General features: G+C 42.3%; 1 protein-coding gene and 1 long non-coding RNA gene across 5 annotated transcripts in view; one reads left to right on the plus strand and one right to left on the minus strand.

Annotated features, from left to right (window-relative positions):
• Window positions 1-15918, plus strand: part of CCDC60 (coiled-coil domain containing 60) — a 202602-nt gene extending 186684 nt beyond the window's left edge. For 2 of the 4 annotated variants that reach the window (XM_054443572.1, XM_054443571.1), the window contains exons 11-13: window positions 3468-3599; window positions 5731-5920; window positions 15480-15913. In XM_054443572.1, the coding sequence (XP_054299547.1) occupies window positions 3468-3599; window positions 5731-5920; window positions 15480-15581 (424 nt within the window). In that variant the 3' untranslated portion in view covers window positions 15582-15913. Of the gene's footprint in view, window positions 1-3467; window positions 3600-5730; window positions 5921-15479 lie in introns of all 4 variants that reach the window. The other 2 variants (XM_054443570.1, XM_054443573.1) reach the window with 2 other exon arrangements.
• The window catches only part of LOC134737627 (uncharacterized), a 278740-nt gene that overhangs the window by 136186 nt on the left and 121550 nt on the right, over window positions 1-21004 (minus strand). The gene's annotated exons all lie outside the window — the stretch shown is intronic.

Below are 21004 nucleotides of genomic sequence, written 5' to 3' on the forward strand. Positions count from 1 at the left end.
CCTCGAGTGATAAGTTTTTTGGTTTTTGGTTTTTGGGGTTTTTTTACAGATAGGGTCTTGCTATATTTCCCAGGCTGATGTCAAACTCCTGGCCTCAAGCAGTCCTCTCACCTTGGCCTCCCAAAATGCTGGGTTTGCAAGCATAAGCCACCACACACAGCTAGAAACAATATTTTCAGTTTAATAAACATAGATGATATTCCCAGGGCACTTACTATGTACCAGTCATGGATGTAAGAGCTTTGTATTTATGTATCATTTAATGCTCACAACAATCCTATGAGGTAGGTGCTATCACTAGACTTATTTTGTAGATGATAAAAGTGAGCTCAGAGATGCCTCTTGTCAAAGGTTCTCCAATGGCTAAGTAGTAAAGCTAGAATTCAAACTCAAAGAGTCATGCTGAACAACTTGGAAAATATATTTCAGGATGTCATCCATGAAAACTTCTTCAACCTTGCTAGAGAAGCCAATAGTCAAATTCAGGAAATACAGACAACTCCTGCAAGATTCTACACAAGAAGATCATCCCCAAGATACATAATCATCAGATTTTCCCAGGTCAAAATGAAGAATGTTAAAGGCAGCTAGAGAGAAAGGGCAGGTCACCAAAAAAGGGATCCCCATGTGGCTAACAGCAGACCTCTCAGCTGAAACCCTATAAGCCAGAAGAGATTGGGGGGCTATATTCAACATTCTTAAAGAAAAAAATCTTCAACCAAGAATTTCATATCCAGACAAACTAAGCTTCCTATGTGAAAGAGAAATAAGATCCTTTTCAGATAAGCAGATGTTGAGGGACTTAATCACCACCAAACGTGCCTTCCAAGAAACCTTGAAAGGAGCACTAAATATAGAAAGGAAAGACTGCTATCAGCTAATACAAATACACACAAAAATACCTAGGGAAGTGAAAGATCTCTACAATAAGAATTACAAAACACTGCTCAAAGAAATCAAAGACACAAACAAATGGAAAAACATTCCATGCTCATGAGTAGGAAGAATTAATATCACTAAAATGGCTATACTGCCCAAAGCAATTTATAGATTCAATTATATTCCTATCAAACTACCAAAATGACATTCTTCACAGAACTAGAAAAAATTATTTTAAAAATTATATGGAACCAAAAAAGAGCCTGAATAACTAAGGCAATCTTAAGCAAAAAGAACAAAACTGGAGGAATCACGTCACCTGACCTCAAACTATACTACAAGGTGACAGTGACCAAAACAGCATGATACTGGTACAAAAACAGGCACATAGACTGATAGAACAGAACAGAGAGCCCAGAGTAAGGCTGCACATGTATGGCCATCTGATCTTTGACACAGGTGACAAAAACAAGCAATGGGGAAAAAACTCTCTATTCAATAAATGGTGCTGGGATAACTGGCTAGCCATATGCAGAAGATTGAAGCTGGACCCCTCCCTTACACCATACATAAAAATCAACTCAAGATGGATTAAAGACTTAAATGTAAAACCCAAAACTATAAAATCCCTGGAAGACAACCTAGGCAATACCATCCTGGACCTAGGAATGGGCAAAGATTTTATGACAAAGACACCGAAAGCAATTGCAACAAAAGCAAAAATTGACAAATGGGATCTAATTGAACTTAAGAGCTTCTGCCCAGCAAAAGATGCTATCAACCGAGTAAACTGACACCCCACAGAATGAGAGAAAATATTTGCAAACTATGCATCTGACAAAGGTCTAATATCCAGCATCTATAAGGAACTTAGAGAAATTTACAAGGGAAAAACAACCCATTGAAATGTGGGCAAAGGACATGAACAGAAACTTTCTTAAAAGAAGGCATACATGTGGCCAAGAAGCATATTTTAAAAAGCTCAACATCACTGATCATTAGAGAAATGCAAGTCAAAACCACAACGAGATACCATCTCACAACAGTCAGAATGACTATTATTAAAAAGTCAAAAAATAACATATGCTGGTGAGGTCACGGAGAAAAAGGAATCCTTACATACTGTTGGTGGGAGTGTAAATTAGTTCAACCATTGTGGAAAGCAGATGGCTATTCCTTAAAGAGCTAAAAGCAGAACTACCATTTAATCCAGCAATCCCATTACTGGGTATATAGTACCCAAAGGAACATAAATCATTCTACCATAAAGACACATGCATGTGAATGTTCACTGCAGCACTATTCACAATAGCAAGGACACAGAATCAATCTAAATGCCCATCAATGACAGACTGGATAAAAATTTGTGGTACATATACACCATGGAATATTATGCAGCCATAAAAAAGAATGAGATCGTGTATTTTTTGGGAATGTAGATGGAGCTGAAGGCTATGATCCTAGCAAACTAACACAGGAACAGAAAACCAAATACCACATGTTCTCACTTATAAGTGGGAGCTAAATGATAAGAATTTATGAACACAAAGAAGGAAACATCAGACACTGGAGTCTACTTTGAGGGGGGATGGTGGGAGGAGGGGGAGGAGCAGAAAAAATAACTATTGGGTACAGAGCTTAATAGCTGGGTGATGTGGTAATAGATACAACAAACCCCCGTGACACCTGTTTATCTATGTAACAAATCTTCACATGTAGCCCCAAATCTAAAATAATTTTTTAAAAAATCATGCTGGAAAAGTAGGGTGGAAGGGAGTTTCAAGGAAAAGCAACAGCTAGGTCCCAGAAGTCAGAGGAGCACAGAGAGCCAGGGAACTGCCAGTAGTCAGGTGTGGCTGGGGCATAGGGTGTTTGCAAGGTGATCAGAGAGCTAGACAAACCAGATTATAAAAGGCTGTGATAGCCCACCTGTGGAGGTTGGGCTTTATCTCAGAGACTTTGATCATGACCAAAAGGATAAAATTCTGGAAGAGAAGGGATGGAAAGGATGAGGATAAAGCTGGAAAATGTGGGGGCTGAATAATTTAGAGTCTTGGAGAAGAATTTATTCTGAGTAAACTGAAAAGCCATTGAAAGCTGTATGCAGTGGGGTGACATGGTGATATTTATAATATAAAGTCTCATTGGAGAGACAGAACATAGGCACAAAATGATAAGGGGAGTGGGGAGGAGAGGAACCAGCACGAGTTAACACCTACTGTGTGTCTGGCATGAAGCTCAACACTTTACACACATTATATCATTTAATCCTCACCTCTGACAAATAGGAATCATTATTATTCCCCATATTAGAGACTGAAAAGCTATGTAAATAAAATCAGAAGTAGGAAGAGAATGAAAGCTAATAAAAAGTGACTAGATTTAACTGGAAAATAGTGCTTCAGGACCTTGGAGAGAGCTGTATCCTCTTGTGGCAAAAGCCAGAGCCTAAGTTAAAGACTAGCTGACATGGTTAAGAAAAGCCTCATGAAGGAAAAGGTGTTTAAGTCAGATCTCAAAGAGCAGCTAAGATCATTATAGGAGGGGGGGATCTTATTCTTCTCTCTCTTTCTTATACAACCTTGTAGGCGCCAAGAAGAGAGAGGTATCCAGAAGTTCCGTGCTTTTGTCCTTGTCTCAAATTTTCAAAAGGACATAGCAAAAATGAGACATCACATATCTGTAGTAAAAGGAGATGCAGAAGAAATTGCAGACCACTGGTAAATATCCTAAGAACCAAATAAGATGGTCCCTGGAAGAGGACAGGGTGTTGTTATTACAAGATCAGTATTGATTCCACCGTCCTTCAAAGCATAGAGAGGCATTACTCCAAAACTGTCATTGGCCACCAATAGGATCCTCCACCCCCCAGACACACTAAATCCAGAGCACAATCAAGCCCAAAACTCCCGGTTTCTGAAATCACAGATAATCTGACCCATTGTGTTCTCCGTATTTACCTGCTCTTTGATTCAGACTTGCAAATAAGGACAACCTTGCCAGGCCCTGTGGGACAGGCAGATGAGGCATATCAACCTGAAAATTTCTACAGATTCTGAGGTCTATGGGGTGATCACAGCATCCCCCCAAGTAATGTAATCCCTAAAAAATGCAAAACCAAGAAGTCATATCCTAGAAACACTGTGCCACAGCATAAGGGTGATGATAAGTAACAACAAAAAAAGCAACATGAATTGAGTGATTACTGGATGGCAGTCACTACATAAGCAATTTTCATAACTTGTCTATTTTATCCCCCCCAACAAAATAATACATATTAACCCCCATTTCACAAACAAGGAAACAGAGACTCAGAGGGGTAAATTCACTTGTCAAAGGTCACACCATCAGTTAACTGGTGAATTTAGGATTCAAACTCCTGTCTAACCTCAGTCTGTATGCTCATTTGCAATACAGAATTGGAATCTACTGAACTGTGGTGTCCCAAACCCCATCCTAGCAGGGTGAACACATTAAGATTTAAGAGTAAGATGAGAAAGTAAAAAATATACCCAGAATCCCTTCCATGAGTTTTATAATGTGAAACAGGAACTTACAAGCAGGTCCCTGGAGTCTTTGCAGAGTTGTTGGAACTTCTACACCTCCTCACATCCCAGAACATCACTTTCTCACAAGCAATGTCTGGCCCTGAAGATACTTGAGTCTTCTAAGAAGGACCCTCTTATGAAAGGGAGAAAAGGGTCTTCTGCAAACCCTCTTCCCTCTGTGGGAGGGAAGTCGGGAGGAGGAGGAAAGGGTGTTATGAACTAACTCACATAAAGGTATTACAGAAGGAAATTAATGCTGGTCCTCCCACAGTGAGATTCAGCCCACAAACCTAATGGTGGAATTTCTGTCATTATTATGGGGGAAGTAATTGCCCTCCATAGTAACGTTAAAATCAAGTCAAACAAACCACAGCCTAGTAAGGATGATGCTGAGCTGTAGTTGTTCATTCATCCAATTACTCATTCAGTCTTTCAAATTATAGTTATTGAGCACCTACTATGAGTTAGGCAGTATTCTAGCAGTCTGAATACTGAATAACTCAGACAAGTTTCCTCTTCTCCTCAACAAGACTTTATTCTAAACAAGGAGACAGGAATCAATACAATAAATATATATCCTAGAATATAAAGCAGTATGAGAAGACCAAAATATATAATGGATAATCAATTTCATCTTCAAAATTTTCCACAATGGGCACATATATAGCAAGGGGTGAGGGAGTTTTTTTTGTTGTTGTTTTTTTTTTTTTTTTTTGAGAGAGCTACCAGCCTTAAGACCTGATCACATCTGAACCATCTCCTTAGGGTAGACCTAAGGTAGATTAGACCAAGTAGGTTGTTCAAGGATGGATTCCAAAACTACTCTCACATTCACATAACACTGAAATACACAAAGCTTTGACCCAGCCTTGCTCATTAATCAAAGAGATAGAAAATACACACACACACCATCTTGTGTGTGAGAGCCTCCTGCATCCTAGTAGACATCCCACAGATGTGTGTACATCCACTCCGACCTGATTAACCCTCAGAAGAGAAGTTTCAGATCCCAAAGTCCATTCCTTTCTTCTAACATTTCACATTATCTGATAGAAAAATTACAAATACATCCCTTGAAATCATACCTTTGTTTTATTTTTTAATGAAATGCAAGTCATTCTCCATCTTTTTCTACCCCTAAAAGTAAAGACGTGCCTGATCTGTGGGTCACAGAGGAAAGGTCCCTAGAGAATCCTGCTGCCCTGGAGACATCACAGAGAGCAGAAAGAGAAAGTGGAGATGGCCAGAGGTGCTCAGATCTTCCAGCAGCTTCCTAACTTGTCCTCTCCTTTTGGAATTGAAGGTACTTTGATCTGTTGTCCAAACTGCCAGAGGATCTAAAGAACTTCCGCCCCGCCAAAAAGATCCTGGTGAAACTGCAGAAGTTTGGAGAAAACCTGGACTTGCGGATTCGACCCCATGTCCTCCTGAAGGTGCTGCAGGATCTGAGGATTTGGGAACTGTGCTCCCCTGACATCGCTGTGGCTATTGAGGTAAACACTACCTCCTTCCCCTCCACAGTGTTTCAGGTGTCCTCATTCAATCACCTCTCAACATTCAGGCACTGTTTAAGTGCTGGGGACACAAAGGCCCCTGCATTTATGGAGCTTATATTCTAATAATAGAGGGATTGTCCCATTACCTGGTTGCCCAACTCCAACTGCAAGGGACATTATATTCTATATAAATGGTACCCCCTGGAAACTCAGAGGCTTTGGAGTGGCATAAAAAATGGGCAGCAATAAGGAGTCCTTTATCTTGCTACTAAAAGTGTAGTCCATGGACCAGCAGCATGGACCTCACCTGGGTGCTTGTTAGAAATGCAGAATTGCAGGTTTCAAGTCAATCTGCCAACTCTAAGTTTACAGTTTAATGGGATTCCAGGTGTCTTGTATGCACAATACAGTTTGAGGAGCCCCATATGTAAGTAAGTTAGAAGGGATCTACCTTAACTCAGGCAACTGGGAAGGTGACTTTTAAGGCAAGACCAGAACCGTGAGAAGACGGCACCATGAAGAGAAAGGGAAAGAGCAGATCAAGAAGAGAAGATGGTGTGTGCAAAGATCCCAAAACAGCACATGACTTGACTTGTTGGGAGAACTCACTGGCAGTCAATGAGTGTGGAAGGAAGCAGGCAATGAGTGCATAGTTCCCAGGGGATTGGAGAGGTCAGTCTGTGCAGAACTTTGATGGTCAAGATAAAAATTTAGGAGCCACTAAACAGCTTCCCGTAGTCATTCACCATCATCACCAGAAGAAGCTCCTGGTGCTTTATCAAAAGGCATCAGCAATACAAGGACTCCATAGTAAGGTGTTAGCAGAGGTTAATGAAGTCACTTCTTTAATTTTATCAGATGGCATATGTGCATTTTAACAGGGCCTTCAATGCCTCCCTCCTGGTAAAGAAGTGACTCAAAAGGTCAAATTCCCAGGCTTTGACAGGCTATGGAGCATTTGACATTTCCATACCAGGTGGGCCCTTCCACAGAATGACCTGGGTGTGTTAATGAGGGCAAGGTTAGGAGTGGAAGGAGGGGGATGACCTTGTAGGCAAATTCAAATGCCAAGACTCTACTCCCCCTGACCTGTGAGGCTCCTTCAGGAAAGATTCTAGCAGATTAGGCCAAAACTAACTCTAGGGCAACTTCCACCTTCTACTTACCAGTTATGGGGTCCAACTTCCACTTGAAGTTATGGAGGACTTGGAAAAGCTAGTCCCTGCATGGGTAAGAAGAGGGAGTTCTAGGGGCTCCTCTTTTATTTGAGGTGAGTTCACAGCCCTGACTAATACAATTAAGCAAGCTCTTTTCCTAGTGAGAACATCACAGAACTTTTATTATTATTATTATTATCATTATTATTATTATTATTATTACACTTTAAGTTCTGGGATACATGTGTATAACATGAAGGTTTGTTACACAGGTATACATGTGTCATGGTGGTTTTCTGCACCCAGCAACCTGTCATCTACATTAGGTATTTCTCCTAATGCTATCCCTCCCCTAGCCCCCCATCCCCTGACAGGCCCCAGCTTGTGATGTTCCCCTTCCTGTGTCCATGTGTTCTCATTGTTCAACTCCCACTACTTATGAGTGAGAACATGTGTTTGGTTTTCTGTTCCTATGTTAATTTGCTGAGAATGATGATTTCCAGCTTCATCTATGTCCCTGCAAAGGACATGAACTCATCCTTTTTTATGGCTGCATAGTATTCCATGGTGTACATGTGCAACATTTTCTTTATCCAGTGTATAATTGATGGGCATTTGGGTTGGTTCCAAGTCTTTGCTATTGTGAATAATGCTGCAGTAAACGTATGTGTGCATGTGTCTTTATAGCAGAAAGATTTATAATCCTTTGGGTATACATCCAGTAATGGGATTGCTGGATCAAATGGTATTTCTGGTTCTAGATCCTTGAGGAATCACCACACTGTCTTCCACAATGGTTGAACTAATTTACACTCCCATCAACAGTGTAAAAGCATTCCTATTTCTCCACATTCTCTCCAGCATTTGTTGTTTCCTGACTTTTTAATGATCGCCATTCCAACTAGCATGAGATGCTATCTCATTGTGGTTTTGATTTGCAATTCTCTAATGACCAGTGATGATGAGCTTTTTTTCATTTGTTTGTTGGCTGCATAAATGTCTTCTTTTGAGAAGTGTCTATTCATATCCTTCACCTACTTTTTTATGGGGTTGTTTATTTTTTTCTTGTAAATTTGTTTAAGTTCCTTGTAGATTCTAGATATTAGCCCTTTGCAGATGGGTAGATTGCAAAAATTTTCTCCCATTCTGTAGGTTGCCTGTTCACTATGATTATAGTTTCTTTTGCTGTGCAGAAGTTCTTTAGTTTAATCAGATCCCATTTGTCTATTTTGGCTTTTGTTGTCATTGCTTTTGGTGTTTTAGTCATGAAGTCTTTGCCCATGCCTATGTCCTGAATGGTACTGCCTAGGTTTTCTTCTAGGGTTTTTATGGTTTTAGGTCTAGCATTTAAGTCTTTAATCCATCTTGAATTAATTTTTGTATAAGTTGTAAGGAAGGGATCCAGTTTCAGCTTTCTACATTAGACTAGCCAGTTTTCCCATCACCATTTATTAAACAGGGAATCCTTTCCCCATTGCTTGTTTTTGTCAGGTTTGTCAAAGATCAGATCGTTGTAGATGTGTGGTGTTTTTTCTGAGGCCTCTGTTCTGTTCCATTGGTCTATAATTCTGTTTTGGTACCAGTACCATGCAGTTTTGGTTACTGTAGCCTTGTAGTACAGTTTGAAGTCAGGTAGTGTGATGCCTCCAGCTTTGTTCTTTTGGCTTAGGATTGACTTGACAATGCGGGCTTTTTTTTGGTTCCATATGAATTTTAAAGTAGTTTTTTCCAATTTTGTGAAGAAAGTCATTGGTAGCTTGATGGGGATGGCATTGAATCTATAAATTACCTTGGGCAGTATGGCCATTTTCACGATATTGATTCTTCCTACCCATGAGCATGGAATGTTCTTCCATTTCTTTGTATCCTCTTTTATTTCGTTGAGCAGTGGTTTGTAGTTCCCCTTAAATAGGTCCTTCACATCCCTTATAAGTTGGTTTCCTAGGTATTTTATTCTCTTTGTAGCAATTGTGAATGGGAGTTCACTCATGATTTGGCTCTCTGTCTGTTATTGGCATATGGGAATGCTTGTGATTTTTCCACATTGATTTTGTATCCCGAGACTTTGCTGAAGTTGCTAATCAGCTTAAGGAGATTTTGGGCTGAGACAATGGGGTTTTCTAAATATACAATCATGTCATCTGCAAACAGGGACATTTTGACTTCCTCTTTTCCTAATTGAATACCCTTTATTTCTTTCTCTTGCCTGATTGCCCTGGCCAGAACTTCCAACAGTATGTTGAATAGGAGTGGTGAGAGAGGACATCCCTGTCTTGTGCCAGTTTTCAAAGGGAATGCTTCCCGTTTTTGCCCATTCAGTATGATATTGGCTGTGGGTTTGTCATAAATAGCTCTCATTATTTTGAGATACATTCCATCAATACATAGTTTATTGAGAGTTTTTAGCATGAAGGGCTGTTGAATTTTGACAAAGGCCTTTTCTGCATCTATTGAGATAATCATGTGGTTTTTGTCGATGGTGCTGTTTATGTGATGGATTACGTTTATTGATTTGTATATGTTGAACCAGCCTTGCATCCCAGGGATGAAGCCGACTTGATCGTGGCGGATAAGCTTTTTGATTTGTTGCTGGATTCGGTTTGCCAGTATTTTATTGAGGACTTTCACATCGATGTTCATCAGAGATATTGGTCTAAAAATTCTCTTTTTTTGTTGTGTCTCTGTCGGGCTTTGGTATCAGGATGATGTTGGCCTCATAAAATGAGTTAGGGAGGATTCCCTCTTTTTCTATTGATTGGAATAGTTTCAGAAGGAATGGTACCAGCTCCTCTTTATACCTCTGGTAGAATTCAGCTGTGGATCCATCTGGTCCTGGACTTTTTTTGGTTGGTAGGCTATTAATTACTGCCTCAATTTCAGAGCCCGTTATCAGTCTATTCAGATTCAATTTCTTCCTGGTTTATTATTGACAGGGTGTATGTGCCCAGGAATTTATCCATTTCTTCTAGATCTTCTAGTTTATTTGCGTAGAGGTGTTTATAGTATTCTCTGATGGTAGTTTGTATTTCTGTGAGATCGGTGGTGACATTCCCCTTATCATTTTTTATTGCGTCTATTTGATTCTTCTTTCTTTTCTTCTTTAGTAGTCTTGCTAGCGGTCTATCAATTTTGTTGATCTTTTCAAAAAACCAGCTGCTGGATTCATTGATTTTTTGAAGGGTTTTTTATGCCTCTATCTCCTTCAGTTCTGCTCTAATCTTAGTTTGTCTTCTGCTAGCTTTTGAATTTGTTTGCTCTTGCTTCTCTAGTTCTTTTCATTGTGATGTTAGGGTGTTGATTTTAGATCTTTCCTGCTTTCTCTTGTGGGCATTTAGTGCTATAAATTTCCCTCTACACACTGCTTTAAATGTGTCCCAGAGATTCTGGTATGTTGTGTCTTTGTTTTCATTGGTTTCAAAGAACATCTTTATTTCTGCCTTCATTTCGTTATGTACCCAGTAGTCATTCAGGAGCAAGATGTTCAGTTTCCATGTAGTTGTGCAGTTTTGAGTGAGTTTCTTAATCCTGAGTTCTAATTTGATTGCACTGTGGTCTGACAGGCAGTTTGTTGTGATTTCTGTTCTTTTACATTTTCTGAGGAGTGCTTTACTTCCAACTATGTGGTCAGTTTTGGAATAAGTGCGATGTGGTGCTAAGAAGAATGTCTATTCTGTTGATTTGGGGTGGAAAGTTCTGTAGATGTCTATTAGGTCTGCTTGGTGCAGAGCTGAGTCCCAGTCCTGGATATCCTTGTTAAACTTCTGTCTCCTTGATCTGTCTGATATTGATAGTGGGGTGTTAAAGTCTCCCATTATTATTGTGTGGGAGTCTAAGTTTCTTTGTAGGTCTCTAAGGCCTTGCTTTTTGAATCTGGGTGCTCCTGTATTCGGTGCATCTATATTTAAGACAGTTAGCTCTTCTTGTTGAATTGATCCCTTTACCATTATGTAATGGCCTTCTTTGTTTCTTTTGATCTTTGTTGATTTAAAGTCTGTTTTATCAGAGACTAGGATTGCAACCCCTCCTTTTTTTGCTTTCCATTTGCTTGATACATCTTCCTCCATCCCTTTATTTTGAGCCTTTGTGTGTCTCTGCATGTGAGATGGGTCTCCTGAAAACAGCATAGTGATGGGTCTTGACTCTTTATCCAATTTGCCAGTCTGTGTCTTTTAATTGGGGCATTTAGCCCATTTACATTTAAGGTTAATATTGCTATGCGTGAATTTGATCCTGTCATTATGATGTTAGCTGGTTATTTTGCCCGTTAGTTGATGCAGTTTCTTCCTAGCATTGATGGTCTTTACAATCTGGCATGTTTTTGCAGTGGCTGGTACCGGTTGTTCCTTTTTATGTTTAGTGCTTCCTTCAGGCACTGTTGTAAGGCAGGCCTGGTGGTGACAAAAACCTCTCAGCATTTGCTTGTCTGTAAAGGATTTTATTTCTCCTTCACTTATGAAGCTTAGTTTGGCTGGATATGAAATTCTGGGTTGAAAATCCTTTTCTTTAAGAATGTTGAATATTGGCCCCTACTCTCTTCTGGCTTGTAGAGTTTCTGCTGAGAGATCCACTATTAGTCTGATGGGCTTCCCTTTGTGGGTAACCTGACCTTTCTGGCTGCCCTTAACATTTTTTCCTTCATTTCAACCTTGGTGAATCTGACAATTAAGTGTCATGGGCTTGCTCTTCTCAAGGAGTATCTTTGTGGTGTTCTCTGTATTTTGTGAATTTGAATGTTGGCCTGTCTTGCTAGGTTGGGGAAGTTCTCCTGGATAATATCCTGCAGAGTGTTTTCCAACTTGTTTCCATTCTCCCCATCACTTTCAGGTACACTAATCAAACATATCTTTGGTCTTTTCACATAGTCCCATATTTCTCAGAGGCTTTGTTCATTTCTTTTTACTCTTTTTTCTCTAAACTTCTCTTCTCACTTTATTTCATTAATTTGATCTTCAACCACTCATACCCTTTCTTCCACTTGATTGAATCGGCTATTGAAGCTTGTGAATTCTTCACGTAGTTCTTCTGCCTTGGTTTTCAGCTCCATCAGGTCATTTAAGGTCTTCTCTTCACTGTTTATTCTAGTTCACCATTCGTCTAATCTTTTTTCAAGGTTTTTAGCTTCCTTGCAATGGGTTCAAACATCCTCCTTTAGCTTGGAGAAGTTTGTTATTACCGACCTTCTGAAGCCTACTTCTGTCAGCTCATCAAAGTCATTCTCCATCCAGCTTTGTTCCATTGCTGGCAAGGAGTTGCGATCCTTTGGAGGACAAGAGGTGCTCCAGTTTTTAGAATTTTCAGCTTTTCTGCTCTGGTTTCTCCCCACCTTTGTGGTTTTATCTACCTTTGTTCATTGTTGTTGGTGACCTACAGATGAGGTTTTGGTGTGGATGTCCTTTTTGTTGATGTTGATGCTATTCCTTTCTGTTTGTTAGTTTTCCTTCTCACAGTCAGGTCTCTCAGCTGCAGGTCTGTTGGAGTTTGCTGGAGGTCCACTCCAGACCCTGTTTGCCTGGGTATCATCAGCGAAGGCTGTAGAACAGCAAATATTGCTGCTAGATCCTTCCTCTGGAAGCTTCGTCCCAAATAGGCACCCACCTGTATGAGGTGTCAGTCGGCCCCTACTGGGAGGTATCTCCCAGTTAAGCTACATGGGGGTCAGGGACCCACTTGAGGAGGCAGTCTGTCTGTTCTCAGAGCTCAAACACTATGCTGGGAGAACCAGTACTCTTCAGAGCTGTCAGACAGGGACGTTTAAGTCTGCAGATGTTTCTGCTGCCTTTTGTTCAGCTATGCCCTGCCCCCAGAGGTGGAATCTACAGAGGCAACAGGCCTTGCTGAGCTGTGGTGGACTCCGCCCAGTTCAAGCTTCCATGGCCACTTTGTTTACCTACTCAAGCCTCAGCAACAGCGGATGCCCCTCCCCCTGCCAGGCTGCTGCCTCACAGGTCGATCTCAGACTGCTGCGATAGCAGTGAGCAATGCTCCATGGGCATGGGAACTGCTGAGCCAGGCACAGGATATAATCTCCTGGTGTGCTGTTTGCTAAGACCATTGGAAAAGCACAGTATTTGGGAGGAAGTTTCCTGATTTTCCAGGTACAGTCTGTCCCAGCTTCCCTTGGCTAGAAAAGGGAAATCCCCCAACCCCCTGCACTTCCTGGGTAAGGGGATGCCCTGCCCTGTTTCGGCTTGCCCTCCATGGGCTGCACCCACTTTCCAACCAGTCTCAATGAGATGAACCAGGTACCTCAGTTGAAAATGCAGAAATCACCTGTCTTCTGCATCGATCACGCTGGGAGCTGCAGACTGGAGCTGTTCCTATTAGGCCATCTTGGAACAGACTCCTAAACTGGTTATTCTGGTTAGCAATTCCTCTAACCTTTTTTAAAGGTTCTTAGCTTCCTTGCATTGGGTTAGAACATGCTCCTTTAGCTCAGAGGAGTTTGTTATCACCCATCTTCTAAAGCCTACTTCTGTCAATTTGTCAAACTCATTATCTACCCAGTTTTGTTCCCTTGCTGGTGAGGAGCTGTGATCCTTTGGAGGAGAAGAAGCGTTCTGGTTTTGGGAATTTTCAGCCTTTTTGTGCTGGTTTTTCCTCATCTTCAAGGATTTATCTACTTTTGGTCTCTGATGTTGGTGACCATCAAATGGGGTTTTTGTGTGGATGTCCTTTTTGTTGATGTTGATGCTATTTCTTTCTGTTTGTTAGTTTTCCTTCTAACAGTCAGCCCCCTCTGCTGTAGGTCTGCTGGAGTTTGCTAGAGGTCCACACTCCAGACCCTGTTTGCCTGGAATCACCAGTGGAAGCTGCAGAACAGCAAAGATTGCTGCCTGTTCCTTCCTCTGGAAGCTTCATCCCAGAGGGAAACCAGCCTAATGTCAGCCAGAGCTCTCCTGTATGAGGTGTCTGTTGACCCCTCCTGGGAGGTATCTCCCAGTCAGGAGACATGGGGGTCAGGGACCCACTTGAGGCAGTCTGTCCTTTAGCAGAGCCTGAGCGCTGTGCTGGGAGATCCACTGCTCTCTTCAGAGCCAGCAGGCAGGAACATCTAAGTCTGCTGAAGCTGCACGCACAACCGCCCCTTCTCCCAGGTGCTCTGTCCCAGGGAGATGGGAGTTTTATCTATAAATCCCTGACTGGGGCTGCTGCCTTTCTTTCAGAGATGCCCTGCCCAGAAAGGAGGAATCTAGAGAGGCAGTTTGGCTACAGTGGCTTTGCTGTGGGCTCTGCCCAGTTTGAACTTTCCGGTGGCTTTGTTTACACTGTGAGGGGAAAACAGCCTACCCAAACCTCCATAATGGCGGACGCCCCTCCCCCCACCAAACTCCAACATCCCAGGTCGACTTCAGACTGCTATGCTGGTAGCGGGAATTTCAAGCCAGTGGATCTTAGCTTGCTGGACTCCGTGGAAGTGGGATCCAGTGAGCTAGACCACTTGGCTCCCTGGCTTCAACCCCCTTTCCAGAGGAGTGGCAGTTCTCTCTCACTGGCATTCCAGGTGCCACTGGGGTATAAGAAAAAAACCCCTGCAGCTAGCTTGGTGTCTGCCCAAATGGCCACCCAGTTTTGTGCTTAAAACCCAGGGTCCTGGTTGTGTAGGCACCCGAGGGAATCTCCTGGTCTGCGGGTTGCAGAGACCATGGGAAAAGCGTAGTATCTGGGCCAGAATGCACTGTTCCTCACAGCACAGTCCCTCACGGCTTCCCTTGGCTAGGGGAGAGAATTATCTGACCCCTTGTGCTTCCTGGGTGAGGCAACGCCCCACCCTGCTTCAGCTTGCCCTCTGTGCCGCACCCACTGTCTAACCAGTCTCAGTGAGATAAGCCAGGTACCTCAGTTGGAAATGCAGAAATCACCCACCTTCTGTGTTGATCTCGCTGGGAGCTGCAGACTGGAGCTGTTCCTATTCAGCCATCTTGCTAGCCACCCAACATCACAGAACTTCTAATAACATGGATGTGGGGGTCTACATGAAACTCTTCCTTTTGTGTGTCTTAAACCCTTTCCAGGAAAGCAAGCCCATAGCTGTCATCAATTCTGAAAGGGATTTACAAACCAAAAACATTTAAAGACAAATGATGTTTGAAAAGATATTAAGGAGTAGAAAAGAAAGAAAAATGCAGATAGCTGGGACTTCCTGTCCTCCCCAAATTTCCTTGCATCAATAGCAACAAGAAGGGGCTTAACATTAGCCTGCTGAGCCAGGAAGCTAGAAAGGGGTCCTCTTCACCAAAGGACCACCCCAATCTGATGCTCCAAGATTATGAATACCTGAATGGTATTCCTGGGGCCACCAGTCTCAATCACAAATCTTCCAGGATCTTGAGGGGAGGGAGAGAAGGTGGAGTCTACTTTTCAGACCAAATTCTGAGATTGCCACTGTGTCTGCCTCACAGTTTGTGCGAGAACACATCATCCATATGCCTCAAGAAGATTACATCAGCTGGCTGCAGAGCCGGATCAACATACCCATCGGGCCCTACAGTGCCCTGAAGTAGGCTGGGCCTGGGTTGACCAGCTGTCTCAGTGGAGGAGTGTTTGCCTATATCATGTTCCTGTATCCTGCCTGTGTTCCTGCCTCCTGACTACCTTCATGGATGCTCTTTATGGATAACCCTTTACAGTAGGGTCATCTGGAGACTGACTTCCAGCAACATTTTTAGAGGGGGATGGTCCCACGTGGCCCTCCCCTCAATTCCACACCCCAGACCCAACCTACCAGTCTCTGTTCTTCAATGATCCAGCCTGACTGTACCTACTTCCTCTTCAGATTCCTTCACTCTATTTACCTTCCTCAAATACTGGACAATAAAATTGAACTGAATGTTTGATGTCTGTCTGGGAAAGAGCTGGGGCCGTGGAATTCAGATGTGGTATTTAGATCCTAATAACAACAGTTACCATTTATTGAGCTTCTGTTATGCAATAGATCCAGTGCTGAGTGCTTTACCTAGATAATATTATTTCAATCTCATGATAACTTGGTTAAGTAGGCACTGATATTAACTTAATTTCACACTGATTAAGCTATAGCATATTTCTCAATATTATATATATTGCTTTGGATGGATGGTTGGGTGGGTGGGTGGGTGGATGTATGGGCAGATGGGTGGATGGGTGGGTGGGTAGATGTATGTATGTATGTATGGATGGATGGATGGATGGATGGATGGTTTGCATAGTTGCATGGTTGGATGGTTGCATGGTTGGATGAATGGATGGATGGATGAATGAATGGATGGTGGATGGATGGATGGATAGATGGATGGATGATGGATAGATGGATGGACAGATGGCACATTCCCCAACAAGGCAATGGTAAGCAAAAAAATTTTAGCCTTGAATCCTTGTATATTTTCTGTTGGTCTTAGTTATAGAAGGAAGCTTATCTTCCTGTCATCTCAAAATGTGTGTAGACTCATAACCTTTTCTCTCATATTGGTCCTATGCTCACCTACATTCTCACTAAGTTATAGGAACTGTAGGCATTTTAACTCCCTTAGTGATGGCCACACTGAATTAACAATTGGACAACTGGACTTGATTTGCTTTTGTGCCTGGATTATCAGAGCATTTATGTAGACTAGGCTTGAATCTCTCCATCTGGCAATCTAAAAGTGGGAAGGAGAGTTAAATTCGAATTATTCTTTAGTCTAAGCAATCTCACACTCATCCATTCACCTATTCAGTCATTTATTCATTTAATGAATATTTATTGAGAGCCCAATATGCACCAACCAAGTTCTCGGTGTTAAGGATACAGCAATGAACAAGGCAGACAAGGTCTCTGTTCTCATGGAGTTTGTCATTTTTTTAAATTTCTTCTTTTTTGACACATGGTCCAAGATGAGATCATGGAGTTCACATAAAAACAGAGAAGTCAATAAAATGCAGCAGGGAGGGCAGAGGCATTATGTAACATCCCATGTCCCTCCACAGAAATACCCTATGTTTAACAGTAAACCTTGAAAAGCTATTTGGGGTACAAAGGTAAGATACACTCCACAGAGAAACTACAAAATTAAGAGACCCTACAGGTCTCTGTATTAAATAGGAATTTGAGTGAGGGAGGAGCAGAGAAGAAAGAGGGAGCAGCCAATAAAGAAGAAGAAAAATGACAAAGGAGGTAGAGGAGGAAAAGGGAGCTGAGTAACAGGAACGTGAGAACGGACTTCAGGAGAAAACCAATCAGGGGGAAAAAACAGGGCAGGACTGGCTGGTGGATCCCTAAGAACTACAATGCAAACCAACCCTCTTCATCCCTCTAGACCTTTAGTAGTTTCTGTTACACACCCAATTGTCTTCTGTGAGCAATGTTTTGAAGAAATAAAGAAAAGGCACTGTGTTCTACATCTGGGCTGCTTGGGGGCAAAAAAAAGAGCCTTGAGGTACTCAGACCCTCAACACAATAAAGAGTTCAGGGCCTGGCAAGGTGGCTCAGGCCTGTAATGCCAGTGTTTTGGGAGGCCAAGTTGAGAGAATCCTTTGAAGCCAGGAATTCAACACCAGCCTGGACAACATAGTGAGACCCCATTTCTACAGAATATAATTGTTCTTAAAATTAGCTGGTGGAGTTTGAGACCAGCCTGGCCAATATGGTGAAACCCTGTCTCTACTAAAAATATAAATAAATAGCCAGGCATGGTGGCACGTCCCTGTAGTCCCAGCTACTCAGGAGGCTGAGGCAGGAGAATCGCTTGAACCCGGAGGCAGAGGTTGCAGTGAGCCAAGATCGCAGCACTGTACTCCGGCCTGGGCGACAAAATGAGACTCCGTCTCAAAAAAAAAAAAAAAAAAAAAAAATGCTGGTGGCACCATCTGTAGTCCCAGCTATTCGGAAGGCTGAGGCAGGAGGATCCCTTGAGCCCAGGAGGTCAAGACTGCAGTGAGCAGTGATCATGCCACTGTACCCCAGCCTGAGCAACAGAGCTAGATCCTGTCTCAAAAATAAAGAGTATAGTAGGAACAGGAAGTCAAAGTTAGAGAGACTACTATTACATGAGCTCTCTAGGTTTATAGAAATCTTAAATGGACATTTGGCTTCTCACTAGACATGGGACAGGAACCCAGCCAAACTGATATATATCTCAAATGTCAGGTGACCATCACAGCTGACATTTAATTACACAAGATAATCAGTGCAATGGTGCCAAATTAAAGCAAGCACAAAAAGGTACCAGTGGACATGAGGGAGGGGAGCACTAACTCATACCTGAGATGTCAGGAAGGCTTTTGAGAAGAGGTGACTGATACCTGTAAGTTGAGCTAGAGTTAGCCAGAGAGAGATGGGCAGGCAGATAAGGAGGGAAGAAAGAATGTTCCAGGCAAAAGGAACAGCATGCGCAAAGGCCAAGAGGCAAAAAAGAAGCTTAATTTGTCATTTGAGGACCTAAACATAAGTCCAGCTGGGCCATATTTCGAATTGGGAGTGCGGGACAGAGAAAGGGAGGAGGGGTGTTGGGGAGGGAAGTAGAAGCCAGATCTTTCAGATGCCTTCTAAGCCATGTTGGAAGTTTGGGCTTTATCTGCCTGGAAATAGGAATCCATGGAAGGATTTTGAGGAAGGGAATAATTGCATTTGCTTTCAAGGGAGAAAAATGGCACTCACAAGGAACAAGGAGCTAAGATGAGGCTGTGGCGATGATTGTGGGGAGAACAATGGTGGTGGAGACGGGGTGAAGACACTCATTGGAAAGATATTTAAACAGAAGAATCAACAGAACTTGGTGTGATGGATTATAAGTAAGGGGTGGGAGGGCAGGAATATCAGGAATCACGAGTGGAAGGTGATGCCTTAAATGTACCAGGAGAACAGGAAGAAAAGAAATTCGTAATGAGAAGGTGAGGAGTTATGTTTTAAGCATATTAAGTTGGAGATGCCTGAGGGACAGCCTGGTGGGGGGATGCATAACTCAGGAAAGGAGGCTGCACTGGAGACAGAAACATAGCAGCAACATCCCATAGGTCAAGACAGTCAAAGGAAGAAATGGGAAGAGAGGCAAGAAGAGGAGAGGAGAGAGGGGGTCTTGAGGACAGAATAACAAAAAGCATCAAGAAGCCTACTCACAAAGTAACATTTACTGACTGGATGCAGTGGCTCAAGCTTGTGATCCCAGCATTTTGGGAGGCCAAGGTGGGTGGATCACCTGATGTCAGGAGTTCAAGACCAGCCTGACCAACATGGTAAAACCCAGTCTCTATTAAAAATACAAAAATTAGCCAGGTGTGGTGGTGTATGCCTGTAATCTCAGGTACTCAGGAGGCTGAGGCAGGAGAATCACTTGAACCCGGGAGGTGGAGGTTACAGTGAGCTGAAATCATGGCATTGCACTCCAGCCTGAGTGACAGCGTGAGACTCTGGCTCAAAGGAAATAAAAAAAAAATTTTTTTTTTAATAACATTTATTGAAGGGCTGCTTAGTTCCAGACCTCGTGCAAAATGCTTGGCATATATGATCTCATTCCATCTTCACAAGCCTGCAAAGAAGGGCTCTTATATCCTTCCTGTTTTGCAGATGATGAAATAGAGGCTCTGAGTAGTGTTTTGTACGCATGTCCAGCTGATTATGAACCCCCTCCCCATCCCTGCCCTCCGACCTCCAGCCCCCTCTGCTATGAAACAAGGAGGTCACGAGAGTTATTGCACTTTTGGAATTGAGCTCATCTAATGAGGAGGCTTTCATGAATTGTATTAGCTCACATTTGTACTGTATTCCACTGTTTCCAGAGTGCCTTCTCCAGTATTACCTTATTCGATGCTCACAGCATCCCTCTGAGGTGGGCATTATTATAATCCCCATTTTGCAAAGAAGGATATCGAGACTTAAGATTGTCCAATAGTCACATAGCAGGTAAGTGGCAGAGCCAAGTCTAAATTGAAGTCTGTTTGTCCCAATCAGGGGCAATCTGAAATTGCAAGACTCACTCCGCCCTCCCGCTTGGCAGTTTCTGAGCCTGTTTCTCAGAGCTGTACCTCCATCTAGTGGCCTTTATTAGTATTACTCTCCCACCCTGCCCTCCAGCAGAATGTCACTTTCTTGCCAAAAAAAAAAAGAAGGCAAGTATTAAACAGCAGCAACAAGACCTCTTCTGCTTAGACAAAGAGTGTTTACTCAAACAAAGGAAGACCTTTTACTACTAAAATAGATTGGGGACCAGGACAAGACAACACATCGCCTCCCAGCTTCCAGGTTCTGAGAAGAGCCACGGGAAGAAATTTTTTTGCTTGTTAGCCTCTCCATCATAATCTTAATTGAGCGCCTACTAGGTGTTGGGTCCCCAGGAGTCACTGTCCCACAGCTCTGACCAAGCCATCTAAGTGGTTAACATGAGAGCTTTTTAAACTACATGTGCGCTAGAGAAGCTTTTTTCTGTAAAGGACTGGATAAAAAATATCTGTTGCATGTTCTTTTTATTTATACAGTCCTTTAAAGGTGTAAAAACTGTTTTTTTACACCTTTAAACTTTTAACTGTAAATTAGAGGTCACACAAAAAGAGACCATAGACCAGATTGGGGCCATCAGTCATCTTTGCTGACCCCGCTTGAGGATAAATTTAAGAGTGAAGAGGAATGTTCTAGTCTTCCCCAAAAAACAGAGACAGGGAGGGCTGGTGAACGTAATATGGTAAATATGTAGATGAACGGGGGGTTGGCACTACTCAGAATAGTTTTTGTCATTTTTGTGGAAAAGGAATGTATGCATAGGGTAAAAATCCTAGCAGTGCAAAAGGATATCCACTAAGTAGTGAGTATTCCTCCCCTTCCAACTCTCAGACCCCCATTCCGGTTTACAGAGGCACTCACACTGTATCCAGTAACTTGTATTACTTTCCAGGGATATTCTTTGCATGTATAAGCAAAACATTTTTAATTAATTAACTAAAATGAAGCATTCCTTGTGTGCTTACTGTATACCACGCA

This window comes from Pongo pygmaeus, chromosome 10, assembly GCF_028885625.2.
Source record: "Pongo pygmaeus isolate AG05252 chromosome 10, NHGRI_mPonPyg2-v2.0_pri, whole genome shotgun sequence".
In the NCBI taxonomy this organism is placed as follows: domain Eukaryota; kingdom Metazoa; phylum Chordata; class Mammalia; order Primates; family Hominidae; genus Pongo; species Pongo pygmaeus.